At 37.0% G+C, this 18,540-nt stretch overlaps 1 protein-coding gene across 8 annotated transcripts in view; it reads right to left on the reverse strand.

The window, feature by feature from the left end:
* The window catches only part of TBC1D5 (TBC1 domain family member 5), a 318,053-nt gene that overhangs the window by 138,873 nt on the left and 160,640 nt on the right, over positions 1-18,540 (reverse strand). For all 8 annotated transcript variants that reach the window (XM_077176555.1, XM_077176560.1, XM_077176564.1 and 5 more), the window contains 5 exons: positions 17,728-17,794; positions 4,546-4,654; positions 2,705-2,794; positions 2,531-2,602; positions 572-639 (listed from right to left, as the gene is read on the reverse strand). In XM_077176555.1, the coding sequence (XP_077032670.1) occupies positions 572-639; positions 2,531-2,602; positions 2,705-2,794; positions 4,546-4,654; positions 17,728-17,794 (406 nt within the window). The remainder of the gene's footprint in view (positions 1-571; positions 640-2,530; positions 2,603-2,704; positions 2,795-4,545; positions 4,655-17,727; positions 17,795-18,540) is intronic.

Consider the following 18,540-nt stretch of genomic DNA (forward strand, 5'->3'; position numbering starts at 1 on the left):
TGACCTAAGGGCCAAGAAGATGAAAACATAATCATAGTAATATCAGGACAAATTTTAAAAGGCATATATGACAAATAAAGCTAGAATAGTGATAAATAAAAATAGAATGTCTCAAGTTCCATACGAGTGACATTTCCCTTACTAATTACAAACTGCTTTTTTATTATTGATTGTATTAAGTGTTGAGAATTAGAAAAGTAATCTGTTCGATCTTTCATTATGATCATAATTTAGTTAAAAGACCTTTCAGCTTCTCTTATGTTCTCTTTGCTTCATACAGAAAACTACATTAAATTTCACAAGTAGTACACCTCCTAATATCTTAATTTAGAAGAGCTTTTCTTCAATGATACCAACAAATCTCCAGGATTTAATGTTCAGCTAAATTGTCTCATTTTTTACTCCATGTAAGTTGTATTTTTATACATTTAATGTATGTTTCCACACATTCATGTTCAATAAACCTGACATTTACACTAACCAAAGTCAAGAAAACACAGTATAATATATACCACATAAAAATGCAGAATATAAATTTATATATAGAAATTTCTCTTAAAGATCTACATACGTTCTCGTCACATCTTGTTCAATCATTGCTCGAAGCTCTTTATCCTGGAAAAATTTATTCCAAAGACTCTGAAATAAGAAAAAATAATTGTATGAAACCAAGACTTCTACTAATACTTAAGGCTTATAAACTACAAAGTACTGCAAAGCACTGTACAAATATTGACAAATTAATCCTCAACATTCCCGGTAGACAGGTATATCAGTATTTTATTGGAGATAAAGAATATTGGTGAGCAGCAAAACATATCTGAGAAAGTCAGTTTAGATCAGTAATAAAAGCATTCAAATTCCTGGATCCTTGTCCTAGGCTCATGGCATTTGCTCACTGGATGGCTGCAGGTTTATGAGTTACTTGTTTGGGTTCCAGGAAGAATATTTAGAATAGCAGAGTAAGGACAAACTTATCAGAACCAGCAATTCAACTGGAAAAAATCCAGTTGTTCACGTGAGGAAAAAGGTCTGTATCACTGGAGTGTACCATACCTCTTCTATGGATGTATGGACTTTATTGGAAGTTGCAGCAATATCCATAATAAGAAGTTGTTTGGGAGTAATTTAGTTTGTTATAGTGGAGACAAAAAAAATTTCTGGCCTCCTGGTAAGCAATTCTTTGCCATGGTGGCTTATGCTCCACAGAAATAAAAGAGAAAGTAAATTAATGCTATCTAAAGGGAGGGAAGTAAAGTTACAAAACCCCATGTTAATTAGTTGCTATATTTGTGCTACAACTTGGGAAAAAACCTAGACTTCAAAAATATTTTTATCTTTGATAATGTCTTACATACAGTGAGTACTCACTGTATGTTTTTAATTCACAACTCTTTTCATGCAGCTAGACCACATTTTGGAACTCCCCTGTCCCTGCTCCCACCCTGGCCCATCAGAACAGAGGATACAAACAGAAGCTGGATTGTGAAAGGAAGGAAAAATCAGGACACAAAATGGGTGTAACATTCAGTCACAGCAGAGGCTCAAAGGCACTTTGTTCTTCAGTCCTATGCCTGATTTGGTCAGTGGCTTTGTTTTAGAGATTAATCCCCTGCCACATATTCTGACACGTTAACCTTTGTTTTCTATATCTGAAAGACACCACAGGCAGAAAGCAGGTTGAGCTACTGTGTATAATCACAAACTACAGCAGAAATGCTTTAAATCTTTTACATTTGACACAACTTTCTGTCCAGATGGATGCAAGAATAGTTTGATGATGTGCACAGTCATAACAGCTGCAGAGCTCTCTCCTTCTAAATTACATAAGGAGCACAGTACCACTCTAGAGATGAAGTATGGGCTTCATCACTAAAACAAAACAGGAGTAATATCACCAGAGATATTTGACACAGTCTTTTCAGGTGTAAATCTATTAAGTGCAGCCAAACAACTTATTTTCATGGCATTAAGTTATTTTAAAAATAGTAAAAAAAAAAGAATTTTGATGGTAACAATGGTAACATAATTAATAGTAAAGCATAAAGATATGTGCTATAAAATTCTTAAAAGCTTTTCAGGTAAAACAAAATGTAGTAAAAAAACTGTCCAAGGCTGAACAACCTTCCAGAGGAGGGTACTTCATTGTTCTGTTAACAGCATTCACGTCATATGGACTATTTGAACATTCCTTAAGCTAGAGCCACTGAACACTCCTTAAACTAGAGCCATTTGATGTATAAAATGAAAACATACAGTGATAAAAAAGCATATCAGTTAAATATAGTCCAGCACTGATTTTTTTTTTACCACAGCCTTCCCTGAATTAAGCCCTGAAAATCAGACTATGAACCTGGAAATGAGCATTTCCAGTTGTCCAGCAGAAGGTGTGGAACAGCTCTTAACACAAGTCAGTTTGGACATTTAGGAGGGAGATTTTAGCACCTGCTTTTGCCTCCTTCAGCAAGAACTCACTTGTGTCAGTATCACGAAGATGAGAATTTGAGTAGCATGTGTTGGGTTAACTTACCCCCTCATCCTGAGAGAGTGGGTTGTTGATTATCAGATCTTGCTGTCCTGCTTTCCGAGGGTTTGTAATGTGCTAGGTAAAAACAGGGAAAAAAAAAAATCAAATCCTCTCCTGTTATGCTAGAAGTGTTAATATCTATGCCAAAGTATGAGAACCTATTTTGTACCAACTTACAATTTCTTTGATCTTACTGTAAGAAGTTCTTAAGTCTGAAGTGGTTTTAATCCATTGACTTCTATCTTGCGGTAGAACGTCCAGAAATAACTATTAGCAAAACAAAATAAACTCATTAAGTTCCATCAGGTTTACATAGCTTTCCATATAAATCCTATCAGACAGCATAAACCACCCCAGAAAGAAAGAGAAAGAAAAGAGCTATAAATATTTGTGGTTTTAGTGCTTTCTAGTCCATAAATAAATAGCTAGGAACAACAGCAGTTCTATAGGGCGAAATTAAGCATTAAAGTCAACTGAAGCCATGAACTCAAGCTTTGTAAACTGTTACAGGTACAGTAAAGTTGATGGTGACTTCCAAGGCAGAAACAATATGGAAAGATGTGAAAAGAAATCTACAAAACTTGAAGCTATTTATGTAATGCTGATGATCTAATGCAACATGCTTAAAACAAAACACAAATGCAGAGCAGGACCTAAGCACTGAAGGATATACCCAATGTAAGAAATGCAACATGCTCTGGAATTCTGCAAGACAGTTAAGAGAGGCAGTTTTGCAGAAAGTCCTTGAGAATGTCTACATCTCCATTTTTTCACGTCTCTTTGAAAAGGTTTAGAAAGAAACATGCAGTGCAAAATACTATTTATTTGCATTTGAAGCAAGGAAAAACCCCAGTATTTTCTTCCTTTTTCAATGTTTTTATTTGCACATTGTAAAGTGTTAAGAAACAGTAATTCTGAAAAACAGAAGTACTGACAAATCATTCTTAAATTACTATAAAAAAAAGAAAATTTCAGAATTCAACAACAGAACCCTAATGTATATTGGGACAAGCAAATAAACCTTGTCTTATTTCTAAAATAAAACCACTCCTTGGTTTAATTGGTAGACAGGGAAGGACTTGTTTGTCTTAGTTCAGGGTTTTGAGTTATGGCCTCCTAATTTAGAGACTTAAAAAGAGGCAAACTGGTAAAACAATGCAGGTGGCATATATTCACTGGGCTTGCTGAATAAAATATTTTCATTAACTTTAAACTAGTTCAATGCTACATATACTTCAATTTTCAAACTTTCTTTCATTCATATATAAGGAGTGTTTTAAATTTCTTTTTATAGGTCTCTGTGCCAAAATGATGGTTCAGAAATTCCAAATGAGGTAATTTAAATGATCGGCATTAACACACAGTAACTCTCCTGGAAAAATTTTTCTCTACTATCCAAGTTAGTGCACAACAGAAGACTTGATGTCATTGCAAAAAATTTGTTTGAACTTTAGAGAGCTACTCCATATTACCTTGCTTTCCTTCTCTCTTCCTTCCCCTGCTACTTCAAAAAAACCCAACAAATAACTCCCAAGGAGCTATTTTGCTTTTGGAAGACTTTGCTTCCCTCTTCATCCAGTCCTTACAAGAGGGATTGATCTTCACTTTCTCATTTCACTGGGAAAACCAACTAGCAGAAGCATCAGACTGATTTTAAAGCAGTACCAAATTCCACAAAACCATAATTTTTTAGACTAACTTCCTATCTATTTCCAGTGCATGACTTTCCTGCACAGATACTGAGAGGAGAGATGGCTGTGTGGCACTCAATTCTAAACATATCACCAGCACAAAGATACACTTTCCTAGGATTCTTTTGCTATTACCTGCAATTCAGCTTTAAAGCAATTTGATGTGGTTAGCAAATGTCCAATGAATTATAAAAACGAGTAGGAAAACATTGGGATGAAGTCTCTTGGAAAATTCATGATTCTTTGCATCAATAATCTTCCAGCGCATCAGGTAATGTGTTGATATATTGCAACCACAAACTGTAAATAAATATTTTCTCTTCTTACCTTCCAGCAAACACTACGGAACCTGCTGCTTCTCAGCTGCCCATTAATCCCCTTCAGCCGTATGGTTGCCAAGTAATTGTTGTTTACAAATAGTTCTTCCCATTCTTTACTGCAAAAGCAAAAGGAATGAACATTTAAACAAAAAAAAAAGCCTTAGCTGATTTAAGGACTATATGACACTATACAATTTTGGATAAGCAGAGGAAAGCAACTTTTTAAAATGTATATATTTAGTTGTGTACCACTTCTAAACGCATGGCTGTTTTTTTGGACACATTTCTTCTTTGGATTTAATGAATATGTAGATCGCTATAATTATGCCAGCTACTGAAATTCATAATGTCTATGGAGGCTATTCCATTTCCTCTAAAATGTTGGTACTGCAGTTCAGTGAATAAACAAGAAAAATGAATATTAATATAAGCACATTCATGTTTCAGCTGTAGACAAAGAAGTACCTATTCCAAAAGTATGCAACAGAAAAGTACACTGTTGACTGTATTAGCTCTTCACATGACGTATTTGCTTAAATGAACCTTCTTTTCTTCTTAATGTCAAGCTGGGCAGTTAAGCATCATAGAAGATGACTTTCTTTAACATTTAGTGCTATTTACTATTGAAATCACTCCTACTTCTTTCTACATGATCAGTTTTAAAATTTTAACAGGTGCTAGGAAATTTAAAAAAACATCAAAAAATTAAAAAGCCTCACTGTATAAACTGTTAAAGGCAAGCTTGAGTACCTTGCAGTACCTATGGCTGACTAGATAAACAACCTAAATATGCCTCCCAGGCATGCAGGCACCAGGGGCCTAACACCTGTGCCTCATTAATATACAAGTAAATCTGCTCTACTGGGAAACAATTGGAAATTAATTGTCCCAAACCATCTACTGAGTTTGAATAAAAGAATTAAACCAATATTTCCTGCAACTTCTACTGAAATGAATCTCAAGAACAGCTGAAGCCATCTGATAGTCTTAGTAGCCCACGACTTGCTCACAGACTTTTTGCAGCCACTTTAAAATACAAAGGGCAATTTCAAGGTAAGGAGCTGGGTTATGTGCAAGGAAATGTGTTTCAGATTTATTTTCAATGCATGTCCTTAAGCTGAACATCTCCTCCTCCCCCTGTCACATGGAAGACTATTACTTCTCCCTGGGAGACCAAATGAAACCAGGAAGAGGGAAACTACTATTATGACTCCAGGCTAAGATCTCACCACATTTACTCTGCTAAGGAGGGTCACAGAGTGGGTTATACTAAATACCAGCAAACTCTGGTTTTGCGAATTGCCCTAAATATATGCAAGGTGAAGTTAGATGGTTTTCAGCCTTTTAAGCTGAGTTGGGAGAGTGAGTTTTTAAAAACAGAATTGTAAGATATAGCTGCTGAGAACTGTAGAGGATAGACTTAGCAAGCCAGGAAATTATGGTCATCTTCCTCTGTGACAGGAACAAACTCATGATTCATGCTGAGACCAGAAGTCCTGTGTTTGTGAATGCACCACCTTTCAGCTAGGACCATAGTCTTAAAAAAAAAAAAAGTGTTTACTTCTGGGTCTTGATTATTAATTACTTTGAAAACCAAAGGTGCTCTAGATAAGAGCAGAGATGCCTACAGCAGTGTTAGACTGCAGGGTTTAGGGCTGCCTTTAGCTTCTCCCAGGTGTCAGTACCCCCAGGTGACCAAAAGAGCAGCAAGTAATTCCAATGGTGTAGAGCAGCTTCCTTCATTCCTCTCACATCCCCCAGTCTCCAAGTCAGAAAGACTATCTGGTCATTTTTGTCTCCTTGTTTCCCACACATCCTCACCTTCTGTAGGGAGCTGCCTACGATTGTTTACCATGATTCTGCCTCCTTTAAATACAACGTATGGTATACAGCAGACACAGCTTGAGGAAAATCTGGGCCTTTCTTTCACAGCCACTTATATTTCAGTAACTGCAGTATATTATGGCTATCTAAATAACCCTCCTGTTTCTACCATGTATAATATTCTTCATTTGCCATTGTAAATTCTGTAGCATCATTGGCCATTATAACTCCTGCCAAGCAGCCTCCCTAAGGTAGCTATGTTTCAAGAGTGCCACATTCCCCTGTGCACACAACAGGTCAGACTCTGAAGCTATTCACATTGTTCTGCAAGTGGATGACATTCCCACAATGTCTTTGAAAATGCCAGTGTGTCAGCTGAGTTAGCAAAAGGTTTCAACCAGTGCAACTGTGAAAAGAAAGAACAGAGAGGAAAGAAACTCTTCAGGTTATTTTTCTCACCAGCTGCTGGAAGTGATTGCTACACAGTAAGAAAGTAATTTCAACACTTCTGAAATTGTATTAGTGCAGATATTATGCCTTAAAAAAAAAAAAAAGTAATGCAATTCCAAACACGTTTTGAACCAAATTACTTTTAAAACTGCCAAAAGAAATTTGGCAAGATTGTATCTCCTCTGCATTCCCCCTTGGCTGCTAGGATCACAAAAAAAGTTATAAGCAACTGAAAAAGAAATTACTTGGAAGCTGGGATCTGCCTTAGTTTTAGTAGAGCTGAATGATATTTAAAATCCTTTCTGAACAGCATTCCCTAATTCATGTCTCAAGTATTTTGAATGAAGACTAATAATCTAAGCTTTACAATTCTAGAGACTTTTAATAGTGGTAACACTGTTTAATATGAACAAGCAATCAATTCTAAAAAGATAACATTTAAAATTATATAGCCCTACTATGTAAAATAATATCTAAGAGCCTTGTTAACCCAGGATTGCAGAAAACCCACCGGTCAACATGAAATGAGCAATGAAGATTGGAACTCATGTCTACCATATTCCACTTGCTTCACTGCAGTGAAAGATTTCAAGAGCTAATAGGAACTACCTAAACTATGAATAAGCACATGCATTTACTTTTAATCAAACTAGAAAATTAAATGCATGATGCTGTGTTATACCACCTGTAGACTGTACAATTAAGGGCAAATGTCAATGTTAATGTTTTCTGATTATTTTGTAAATATTTTTCATTTTAGATTCTTATTTGAGTATCCTGTCTAATGTACTATTGGGCATATTGTAAAGTCTTCATAATAATAATAAATACATATAATATAAGACCTTGTCGTGGTTTGACACTGGCCCAATGCCAGGCACCCACCAAAGCTGCTCCCTCAACCTCCCGTGCCACAGCTGGGGAGAGGAGAGAAAAAAATTGAGTTGAGATAAAGACCAGGAGAAAACACTTGAAGAGCAAAACAGCCTCAAAGTTGCAAAGTGAATTTACTACTAACAGAGTCAGAAGAGGATAATGAGAAGTAAAAGAAGCCCTTAAAACACATTTTTTCCCCCCAACCCCTCACTCCTTCATACCAACAGCACAGGGAGACAGGGCATGGGGGCTTGTTCAGTTTGTCATCCAAGGTTTTCTTCTGCTGCTCAGGGAGAGGAGTCCTTCCCCTGTGAGGCCATGGGATCCCTCCCATGGGAGACAGTTCCCTGTGAACTTCTCTGGTGTGGGTCCATGCTCATGAGCAGCAGCCAAACTGCACCTGCTGCAAACATGAGTCCCTCCCATGGGCACACAGTCCTCCCAAAAGTGCTGCAACATGGGTCACTCTTTCCATGGGGTGCAGTTCTCCAAGGACAGGCTGCTCCAGCCTGGAAACAGGGGCTCCCTCCCTCCACCTGCTCTCCCACTGGATCACAGCTTCTTCCAGGAATCCACCTGCTCTGGTGTAGGCACTCCCCCATGGGCTGTGGGTGGATCTCTGCATACCCTGTGGATCCCCATGGGCTGCAGGGGCACAGCTGCTTCACCATGGTCTTTACCACAGCCTGCAGAGGAATCTCAGCTCTGGAGCCTGGAGCACCTCCTGCCCTTCCTTCTCCACTGACCTTGGTGTCTCCATGTTGTTTTCTCTTACATGTTCTCACCTCCTTCTCCTCTCTGACTATAAGAAAAACTCTGCATGCTCCACTTTGATCTTCTTCTTAAATATGTTGTCACAGAGGCCTTACCAACATCTCTAACTGGCCCAGCCTTGGCCAGCAGCATGTCCATCTTCAGAGCCACCAGGGATTGGCTCTGCTGGACATGGTGGAAGCTTCCAGCAGTTTCTCACAGAAGTCACCTTTGTGGCCCCCCTGCTACCAATAACCAGGTTGTGCCAAACCAACACAGACCTGAATGAGAAAGAAATTGTTGGAATAATAGTTCTTTAAGAAACTTAATTTCATATATGTGTTATCTCTGTCCAATGTAAAATATCTACTGGCATGAGTTAGGGAGAATTGCATTACTTCAAAGCGGGAAAAGTGCTCAATATGTATGAAAGAAAAAGCAGGCAAATCAATGAAGGGATTAATTCTGTAGGAATTGTTCATAGTTCTCATCTGTTCCTTTCCATCTTTTGAAACATGCACTTATGTCATAACCACAAGAGTTTAAATCTCTCTGCCAAAGAATTGTATACTGGGGTCTGCTCTAAGACACAGTGTGCTCTAACCACACTCTCTTTCTTATAAGAAATGAGGTTGACCTCTGAGCAAATCATATATAGAAGTCTATTTTTCTTTCTTTTCAAGAGGATATGATTTGTGGATATGATTCTTGTTAAGGCAATTACAAGCATCAGATTTTCAGATACAGAAGCCTGAAGTTTGGAACAGAAGTGTTCCTCTCAGTCGACTGTTAGTAGAGATCACAACAAGCAGAACTTCAGAAAGTCTAAGTAAAATTCTACATGCACATAAATAGCATTCTTGAAAAGGTATGTGAATCTCTAAGGTCTAACATCTTACTAAAAGTCACTGGAATCCCACTACTGCTCAGCTATTGAGGAATGCGCAACTATAAACTCAGAATGCACGACATCAATAATCTAACAATATGCCTAGGAAATAACTCAAATTCAAATAGTTCCATGAGCTTGACTGAAGGCAACACTGAGCTTGTGCATGTTGGGGAGAGGTAACAAAGACTTTCCTCCACTGACAGGCAGAAGCAGAACATCTGCCTCTGGCTCTGCCACTAAATTTCCATCTCCAGCATAATGGTAAAACCAACACCAAGCATAGATATGCAGAAGAATGCAATGGTAGCCCATTAAGACTCCTTACAAAATACATACTCTGTTCAGAAGAGGAAGAAATACAACTGAGGGAGACTAGTATAGCACAGACAGCAATAACTGCTGCTTCTGCATTTACTGATTTAGAGGATAAAGCTGGGAAAATGTATGAATGCAGATCCTGCCAAAGTCTAAAACTAGTGTTAGAAGTATTTTTGTACCATCATGTTCAGACAACACCAAAACTCTGTGGAAGACACTAAAACCCAGAAAAACGCAAAACTGTGAAGAACCACATGGAACTACAATCTATGCCACTGAGAAAGGGCAAAAGTTTCAGTTCTGGGACTGCAGGGGCTCAGATCTATCAGGTAAATATTACTGTCCATAATTCATGTTCAAGTGAAACTGCAGTTAACAAAAAACCAGCACCTACTGGGTCATCAGATAGTGTGTATCATTATTTTGTCTCGTGCCTTTTCTAAATATTTCATGCCAAGTTTTGAAATACCTTTTTTCTGAGTCCCTGCAGAAACAAGACCAATTTGATATTTACAACAACATTTAGATAACAAAGAATACTCTCAGTCTATGGAAGAATGCTGCTATACTACTGAAACATTTGCATACATATTTAGGATTTCAACCTAAATCTCAAACTTATTCCATCCTCTAGACCAATATTAAAGGATAAAATGGATAGCCTCAGAGAGATACAAAGAAAATTCATGAGCAGTGCTGCTAGTATTGACAAAATCATCTTAAAACAATGGCATGTGTGCTTCTAGCAAAGCCAATTTCACATTTTTATACTGGTCTTCATCTTCAAAATCTGCTTTTTAAAATGTTGAGACCCAAACTTGGCTCCTCAGGGGCACTCAATGAAGCAACAGGCTACTGAACAGGCCATCAGAAAGAAAACCAGTTCTCAAATTATTGTGTCAAATGTTTTGCAATATGAGACCTTTATTGAGAGGAACATCAAGTATCTATATTTAAATATTTAAATAGAGGCAACAATTCCCTTCAAACATACTGCATAAATCCAAGAAACATGCATAGTTTGTATTATTTATTATGTTGTAAAATCAACAGTTGAGAAAAAAAGTGAGGCAACTTTCAGGAATGTAATAAAGAGAGTTAATTCTATAAAAACAGAGGAAAAAAAATTGAAAGGTAGTATCAAGTAATAAGAAGTAGAGTTTCTAAAAAAATATTTCTGAAACACACAGATTTCTATTTGCTACCCTGAAAATCCATTTGACAGCTTTAATGTGAAGGCTTATCAGTCTGCTTGGAAAATTCATGTATTTTCCTCTGTTTCTCAAAGTCCTGCCTCAGGATACGTGGCAGAGCTAACAGCCATGTAAGTGTGAATATGCATGGCTGTGTTGCTGGGAGGCTGAACATTCAAAGGGCAGATTTTTCTAAACAGTTCAGGTTTCATCTGCTTTTGGCTGACATACAGTTAAAAAGGTTTGTGTGAAGAAAGGTAAAATCACTTTCTTAAGGCAAACATTCCAGCAAATAAAGTTATTAGTTAGCTATGCTCTTTAAGCTACCAGTGTGTGTGCAGCACAGTTTAGGGAACTGAAATAAGGCTGCACTGGCAGCAGGATGCTCTGCCAGCACCCTTCCTCACAGCACTAGGTCTGACGCAGAACCCAAAGATATCCTTCTCCATATTCCAAATTGTCCACTTTGCCTTGGTGGTTCTCAGCCTAAGAGCCAAGTTTGGCCTTTGGAAAGCACATAATTTCCAACCCTTTACCAATTCAGCTTTTATAGAAGAATTCTTGTTACAGCCATTTTGAAGTCTAAATTTCACCAGCACATTTTCCTCTACTCATTACTTTCTGCATACATTTACAGAATGGTGAGACAACATGTTGATATTTTGTTCAACTATTTTTAATTTTGTATTGTAACTGAGTTTGCCAGTTGCAGAGTCAAAGCTTTCTAGTTTAAATCCCCCAATATCTTTGAAATTCTTTGCATGTACATGAAGAACATTTACTTCCTACTTCTCCTGAGTACAGACTGTGGCTAACTGATCCATTTCCCTACATCCTCCTTCTTAGCCTTCTTGAAAATGTCCCCAGTCACATCTCCCAATTGCCATGGAAGTCTGAAGGTTATTAAGAGTAAAAAAGTAAAAGAAATTCATAATGAAAGCCACTTTAAGCATTAGTAAGGGAAAATATGGCATCAGTTGATTGTGGTGTCAGTGGTATATATGCTGATTCTCAAGTACAACAGAATAAATCAGGAGTGAACTAAAATTTTCACTTGCTTTCAATGGACTTTAGAAATTACCATTCTCTCTTCCAAGGTCTCTCTTCACAATCTAAGTATTTCCTTCTTGCAGCCAATCCATAAAAAAACATTCTAACAACAAAAGATGTTGGTAACTCAATCCTTCCTTTCTAATTCTCTGTCAAAACCATCTCAAGCTTTAAGCAAATGTCTTAAATTTGCTTTTCCCTATTACATTGCATTAAACCACAAAGCAAGTCCATATTACTATTTCTAGGTCTTTAGAAAGTAATATAATTTTCACTGGAAAAGTTAAAAAAAACCAAAATATATATGTTGAAATGTTTGTATCTTAGAAAAAGTATACTGAATATAGGTTTTCAGTTCCTTAATCACAAATTATTCTTCCTTGTCTTATGATATCATTCACCAGTTCCTTAGAACACCAGGCAAAGAATGAAGCAAGGATCAGCTATGGAAGGAAGAAGTAAATAACAGAAATTTGACAAGAAAGAGATGGAAATGATGTAAGTCTTCTTAAAATGAAAAAAAAGGAACACAATTTTAAAGAATTCAGAGAAAATCAGAAATCTTCTAAGCTTTTAATAGGTGTAACAGTGACCTTCCAGGTTTTGGAGTAAAAAGCACCTTTTGGAGGAAACCTGTGATCAGTGAAGACGGTCACTTTCTCTTGTTGGAAAAAGGAGATTTGCAAGATGGAATTCCTAACAACATCACAAACACTAACAAAATGAGAGTACTGGCACAGACTACCACATCCAGAGAAAGATTCTTAGCACATTATGAACATGATCTTTCGGAAGAATCAAGGAGAGAGTTTACATGCTCCCAGACAAAATTAACTCACACTGAAAAGGCCTCTTTGCACATAAATGGAATCAACTGGAACAGCATCTAGCAAATGGTTTAGGATAAAACAAAATAAACATGGATGCCAGTTTTACTGCTTCCTTGCGGAAAGAGAGAATGGATGCAAGTGCTGTGAATTCTCCTTGCAGCATGGAGTGGAGTGGCAGTGACAATTTTACTGCATTGCCTTCTGCATCCAATTTTTCCTATTTCAAAATAATAGAAAAACCCATAGAAACAAGCTTGTTCTCTTGATCATGTGTGGACATGAACAAAATCAGGAAAAATAAAACCATAATTGCACAGGAGCGGCTTAAAATTAAAACAATAAAGTACCATTGTCTGTGTATGAACAAGACTTGTGTACATGGAAAAGGGCTGCTTCCTAATAGTGTAAGACAAAGTTTTCCTTAAGGTGGAAGTATGTAAGTTGCACACATCTTCACAGTATGTTTAAAATGTAGGGACAAAGGCTATGTAGCCACTTCTGGCTCAGCTGCCAACAAAAGCCAAAGGGCAAGGTTTGAGCACCACTTTTGGAAGTGGGAAGAACCAAGGGGGAACAGCTTGCACCCCTTGCTGTCTTTGTTCTGTACGCTCAGTGCCCGCAGCTGGCTGGCACACAAGAAACGCCTCAGCCAGCAGGACCACATTGCCTTGCTGCATCAAGGAAGGAAACATCTGGTAAGCAGAATCTGTAAGAAGTCAGGGGGAGAAAATGGAACACAAAAGTCTTTCTTACACTAGATCCTCTGCCTGTTTGAAATATGAGCAGAAGAAGGAATACACCTTGTCTACACAATCCACAACTTTGAGCAATCATCATTTGTCATGGAATTTAAGCCACAGAGAAAAGAACTTTATGTTGATACATGGGGTAAGAATTAAACTTATATATATGTGCAGAGATGTATTAAGAAATTATCCAACATAGCAGTCATGGGTCTCTGAATCATAAAGTAAGTTCATACACAAGTATGAAAAGTGAGCTTTTTTAGGCTATATATTTATTAGAAGCAGTATTAATGTATGAATCCACCTTGAAAGAAAATAAGTGTCCTTGAGATGTTAGATTCTATCAGCCAAATTGAATGTCTGCATCAATGGCTTTCCCTAAAAGTCATAATTAGGTCATTAAAATATATTTAGAAAAATAGCCTGTAAAATAAAGTTAAAAAATACTCACCTTCATTTTATTTCATAGGTCACTGTTATACCATCTAATAAGATAATTAAAAACATGCAAGCAGCTGGTACTGAGGCTAAACAGATTAATGTAATAGTCTGTAGTCATATGTGCTGGCAAGGGGTTCACCTCTTTGGCGAGGAGAAGGTCAGCTGCCCTTGGGAAGGGAGGAGAAAGACAGTATTTCTACTTTCCAGTGGCACTGCATTGCAGATACTGAAACTAAAGAGCTACATCTATTTTCCTTTTCCTTTTGGTGAAATCCAGGCCATTTGGACAACCAAAAAAGGCTTTAACCATAGCAGTAAAACAATACAGTGGAGCAGAGATGAAGTATTTTCCTTAAGTTTCTTACATTTAAAAGCTGAAAGTTATTATATGTCTAAATCCTTGTTCAAATGTTTCTAATAATGAACTTCTAATTTTGATGACATGCTTCTAGGAAAAAAAAAATTGTAATTTCTTATTAGTAAAGCTTCTTCCCAAGTACACAAAGAGTACTTCCACCAGAGAATAAAGACCAGCTAGAGAATTCTCTGTGACCTGACAGGACGCGTTCACAAACTCAAAGAATATTTAGAAATATATGCCAGTCACATGTGCTTTTCACTTACATTACTTACAGACTTTATGACCTAAAGGGAAATGCTCACAATCTGAACACATGCAGCATTACATCTGTACTGTGCTGTGCTTGTGATCAACACAAGCAAGAGTCGCAAACTCTAAGGTGACACCTTCATATTAAAAATAAAACCATACAAATAGTTCTGGAGCATCATAAATATACCAAAGAATAATGATATGTCACCCTTTATTAGCACATATACTTGGAGTCTTGTACTGGATAGTGTCAAATTGTCCTTTAAAACAGAAAATGTGGGAACCAAGCAACTTCTCCTGGGGTTTATTTTTTATTGTGGTAAAAACAATGCTTTTAAGAGCACTTTAATAACAAAACATATTAATATTCAAATATTTTTGGCGTTATCTCTTCTAATTAAATTGTAAAGGCCTATTACTGACAAAATATCAAGTAACTTTTGTTTCAGCAAAAATTTTCAATACAATTTTTCATGTATTAACCTTCCGCATATGGATGACATCTACCATGATTCAAAGATGCCTTTGCCTCTTTCAGGGCTAAAGTTCATTAGCTGGTCTTTTTAAAGTATGATAGACTGAAACACATTGGCTAAACAAGACTGTCATTAATTTTACCAAATTACTAACTTACTAAAGCAATAATCCTTGACAGTATGCTAAAATAGGTCAAAATTTCAAAGGAGTCTTTAAAGAAATAACAACCCTTTACCATCATTACCTTTCAAGATAGTTTAGGATTCACTTTTCACCTTTCATAAGGTGCTAGATGTTCAATTTTACTTAACATGCAGTCCAGAATTATAACTATCAAAACAATATCCAACCCAAACATCAAATTTAGAGCCAGTCTCACTAGATCATAGGAATTACATGCCACTGAGAAATAAATACATATTTTACATCTCAAGCACTACTACTAAATAATGGTGATAGCTTGCCAACTATGAAAAGTCAGAAGTTACTTTTATATATATGTATACATACACACCTCCCCAATACACATACACACATATGTATCTTTTTTACTATTTTGCCTTTAATTATATCAATATTACTTTGGCAATGAGATATGGGACCCTTCTTAAAAGACTAATTAACTGTCTAAGTTGGGCTCTTTGACAGAATATGAGTATTATTCAGTGGAACCTGTAGCCGACATAATATTTATTATATGCACTTTGGACTAAGGAATACATAGGTGGTTAAAGACCAGCTTTAACCTCCACTAAATCTGTGGAGAATTAAAGAGCAACTAAGCCTTTAGCTGATTTAGGTAAAAGGTACCATGCTCAATCCTCCCAATGGCTGTCCATGCTACATTGCCTGCATTGGCACTGAAACCATGGGAAGCTTTGGCAGGAGGAAATCATCAGAAAGCTCTCCCAACTAAGAATGAACAGGTTGGGCTGGGTTAGCTCCCTGGACTAGCTCCCTGAGAGACGAGTGCTACTGCCTGAGTGGAGCTGGGGTGACAAGAAGGGCTCAGACCCCAGCTCCACAGCTCACACTCTTGTGGAACCAAAGTCTAGCTAAAGCTGGCTGCTTCTTCTTCAAGTGTTGCCACTTGGCAGGTACAACAGCTGGTGCTCTTGAGCTGATGACTTTCAGGAATAAGTTTCCTGGCTTTAATGGCAGAGAGAGCTCTCAACTTTCTTTTGCTGATATGGTTAAATTCTATCTTGCCTACTTTTGAGAGACTGATTTGTGGTCTCTCTGTCTACATATGATTCACACCCAAAACACATGAAGATTATCCTGGGTGGTATTTTTCAGCCCTTCTTTTAACTTAGACAGTATGTTACATGCAGAAAACATGAATATGACAAGAAACAGAGTCATGCAGAACCCTAAAATGGATCTTTTAATGTATCTTATCAAAGTGAATATGCTAACTACTCTAGAAGAGTTTTACATCATCACAAAGTAGGTCTCATTAGAGTTGACTTATTAGGATAAAAAAATTGTAAGGAAACCTAAATCAACCCACCCCAGTCCCACTTTGCCCCTGCAGGCACACCCTTTGTTCCAACCTTGCTCTTAGTCCAGAAACTTCCTCTGGGTGTTTGAATCGCAGCAAACTCTTTGCTGTTCCCTCTAGGTCCTTACAAAAAGGCTTTCTTTTCAACATCCTCAAGACCAGGCTGTTTGCTCCTTGCTCTCCTTGGCAATGGCTGTGTCTCCAGCCTGCAACAGGTTCTCCAGCCCCGTGTCCCTCCCTGCCACCCCACGCCCGAGGCTCCCTGTGACCAGCGCAGCTCACTGCCTGCCCCACGCTGCAACATTCCCCACCCAGCTGGCTGCAACCAGGACAAGGTGAACAGGCAGGTTCCTCCTGCCTGACTGCACCTCTTTGAAGTAGAGATTCCAGCAAAGCACAAACCAAAACTGAAAAAATGCCAACCAACACAGTCCACTAAATGATTCAAAACCAATCATGTGGTAAGCATGTTTTGTTTTACTATACTTAAGCATGAAAATCAGATGCAATCCTTCTGGTTAGCACAAATCATACTATCAATTTACTAGTCACAAGGAAGATGTTTTGTAGCAGACTCAGTATTTTGCAGGGTGAAAGATGAAAGTATACACCTGCTGATTAGCTTTCTGTGCTTTCGAGCACAAGACACCCTTTGGTATGTACCCAAACAATATTCAAGCTCAATGACATTGCTTAAAAAAGTTTCTTTGACTGGTGTTTACTGCCAACAAAATTGAAATATTATTTTCCTGTCAAATAATCTCAAATTTAGCTAATCTTGGCTTTGGTTTTTGAGATGAAATAATGAGGAAATAGAATTTCATGTGGTCCATAAATCCAGTTACTTTGGAGAAGATCAGAAAGGTGATCACTGGTGAATTGAATATTTCAACATTTAGCTTAGTTGCTGTGAGTTTACTTTATTGAATACTTTGGAGGAAAAAAAACCTACAAAAAACAACTTTAAAATATTTAGGCTTTCAAATATCTTGTACTTTCATCAGTTAAGCATTTTGAACAACTTTTGAAAAAAAACTAATAATCCAGAAAACAAATTTTCACATCATTCCTTAATTAAATATTTCATGTTGTTTTGCTCACTGTATCAGTTTAGATTCCACAATCCTCCTAAAGTATAGGACCTGTTCTTTCACATTAAATAGATTATGCTTATTATAATCAACTTCTTAAAATTAGAAAATAAATATAAAAAATTACCAACCTGTAAGAAATAAAAGTTCCATCTGAATCTGAGGTGGAGGGTGTGCTTCCATTTTCATTTGATCCTCCTAATACAAAAAAAAGAGAAAACACCTTTGTTGTAAGACAAACTCTGATATGAACACAATATGGATGACAACTGATACTGATTTTACCATATATGGCAACTTCAGTCACAACAAAACTCACCTAAAACTTGCATAGACAAATCTCAACTTTACCTCTTCAAATTCTTACAGCCATCTTAACTAGCCTCCAAGTTCAAACTGGAGTCTGAAAGTTCTGAAAATCTGATACTTAATTTCACTTAAAGTTTTGATTGAAGCCCTTCTCAAATTATTAAACACAATTTAACTAGCATAGGGTTATAGAAGTACACCATGTAAGTAGATGAGCTTGATTTTACCAACATTAAATCAAAAAATGTAAAAGTTCATCTCTTTTGTGAAAAATTCTGAGCTTACTTTGTGATACCTTTTTTTTTTTTTTTTTTTTTTTGTCATAGCACAAGTTCAAAGCTTCCCTGAAAGTACCTATTAAGACGTCTGCCAAACATCTTATTTTACATCCTGTGGGCTGGTGAATACATGGAACAGTGATGTTGCTAGAAATCCAGTATTACAAGGAATTTTCCTTCTATAACTATGTCTATTGAAAGACTGCTAAAAGCCAGCAGTCATGTATTTTTTAAACCAAATTTATTCTTGTCCTGTTTTATACTGTTTTTTCTTGCACTGTCATTTAGCTTGATAATTCTTCTATGTCCCTGTGTGCCTCCCTAGTTAATTTACAGGTAGCACTGCACAACTCTGTT

This window comes from Agelaius phoeniceus, chromosome 1, assembly GCF_051311805.1.
Source record: "Agelaius phoeniceus isolate bAgePho1 chromosome 1, bAgePho1.hap1, whole genome shotgun sequence".
Lineage (NCBI taxonomy): Eukaryota > Metazoa > Chordata > Aves > Passeriformes > Icteridae > Agelaius > Agelaius phoeniceus.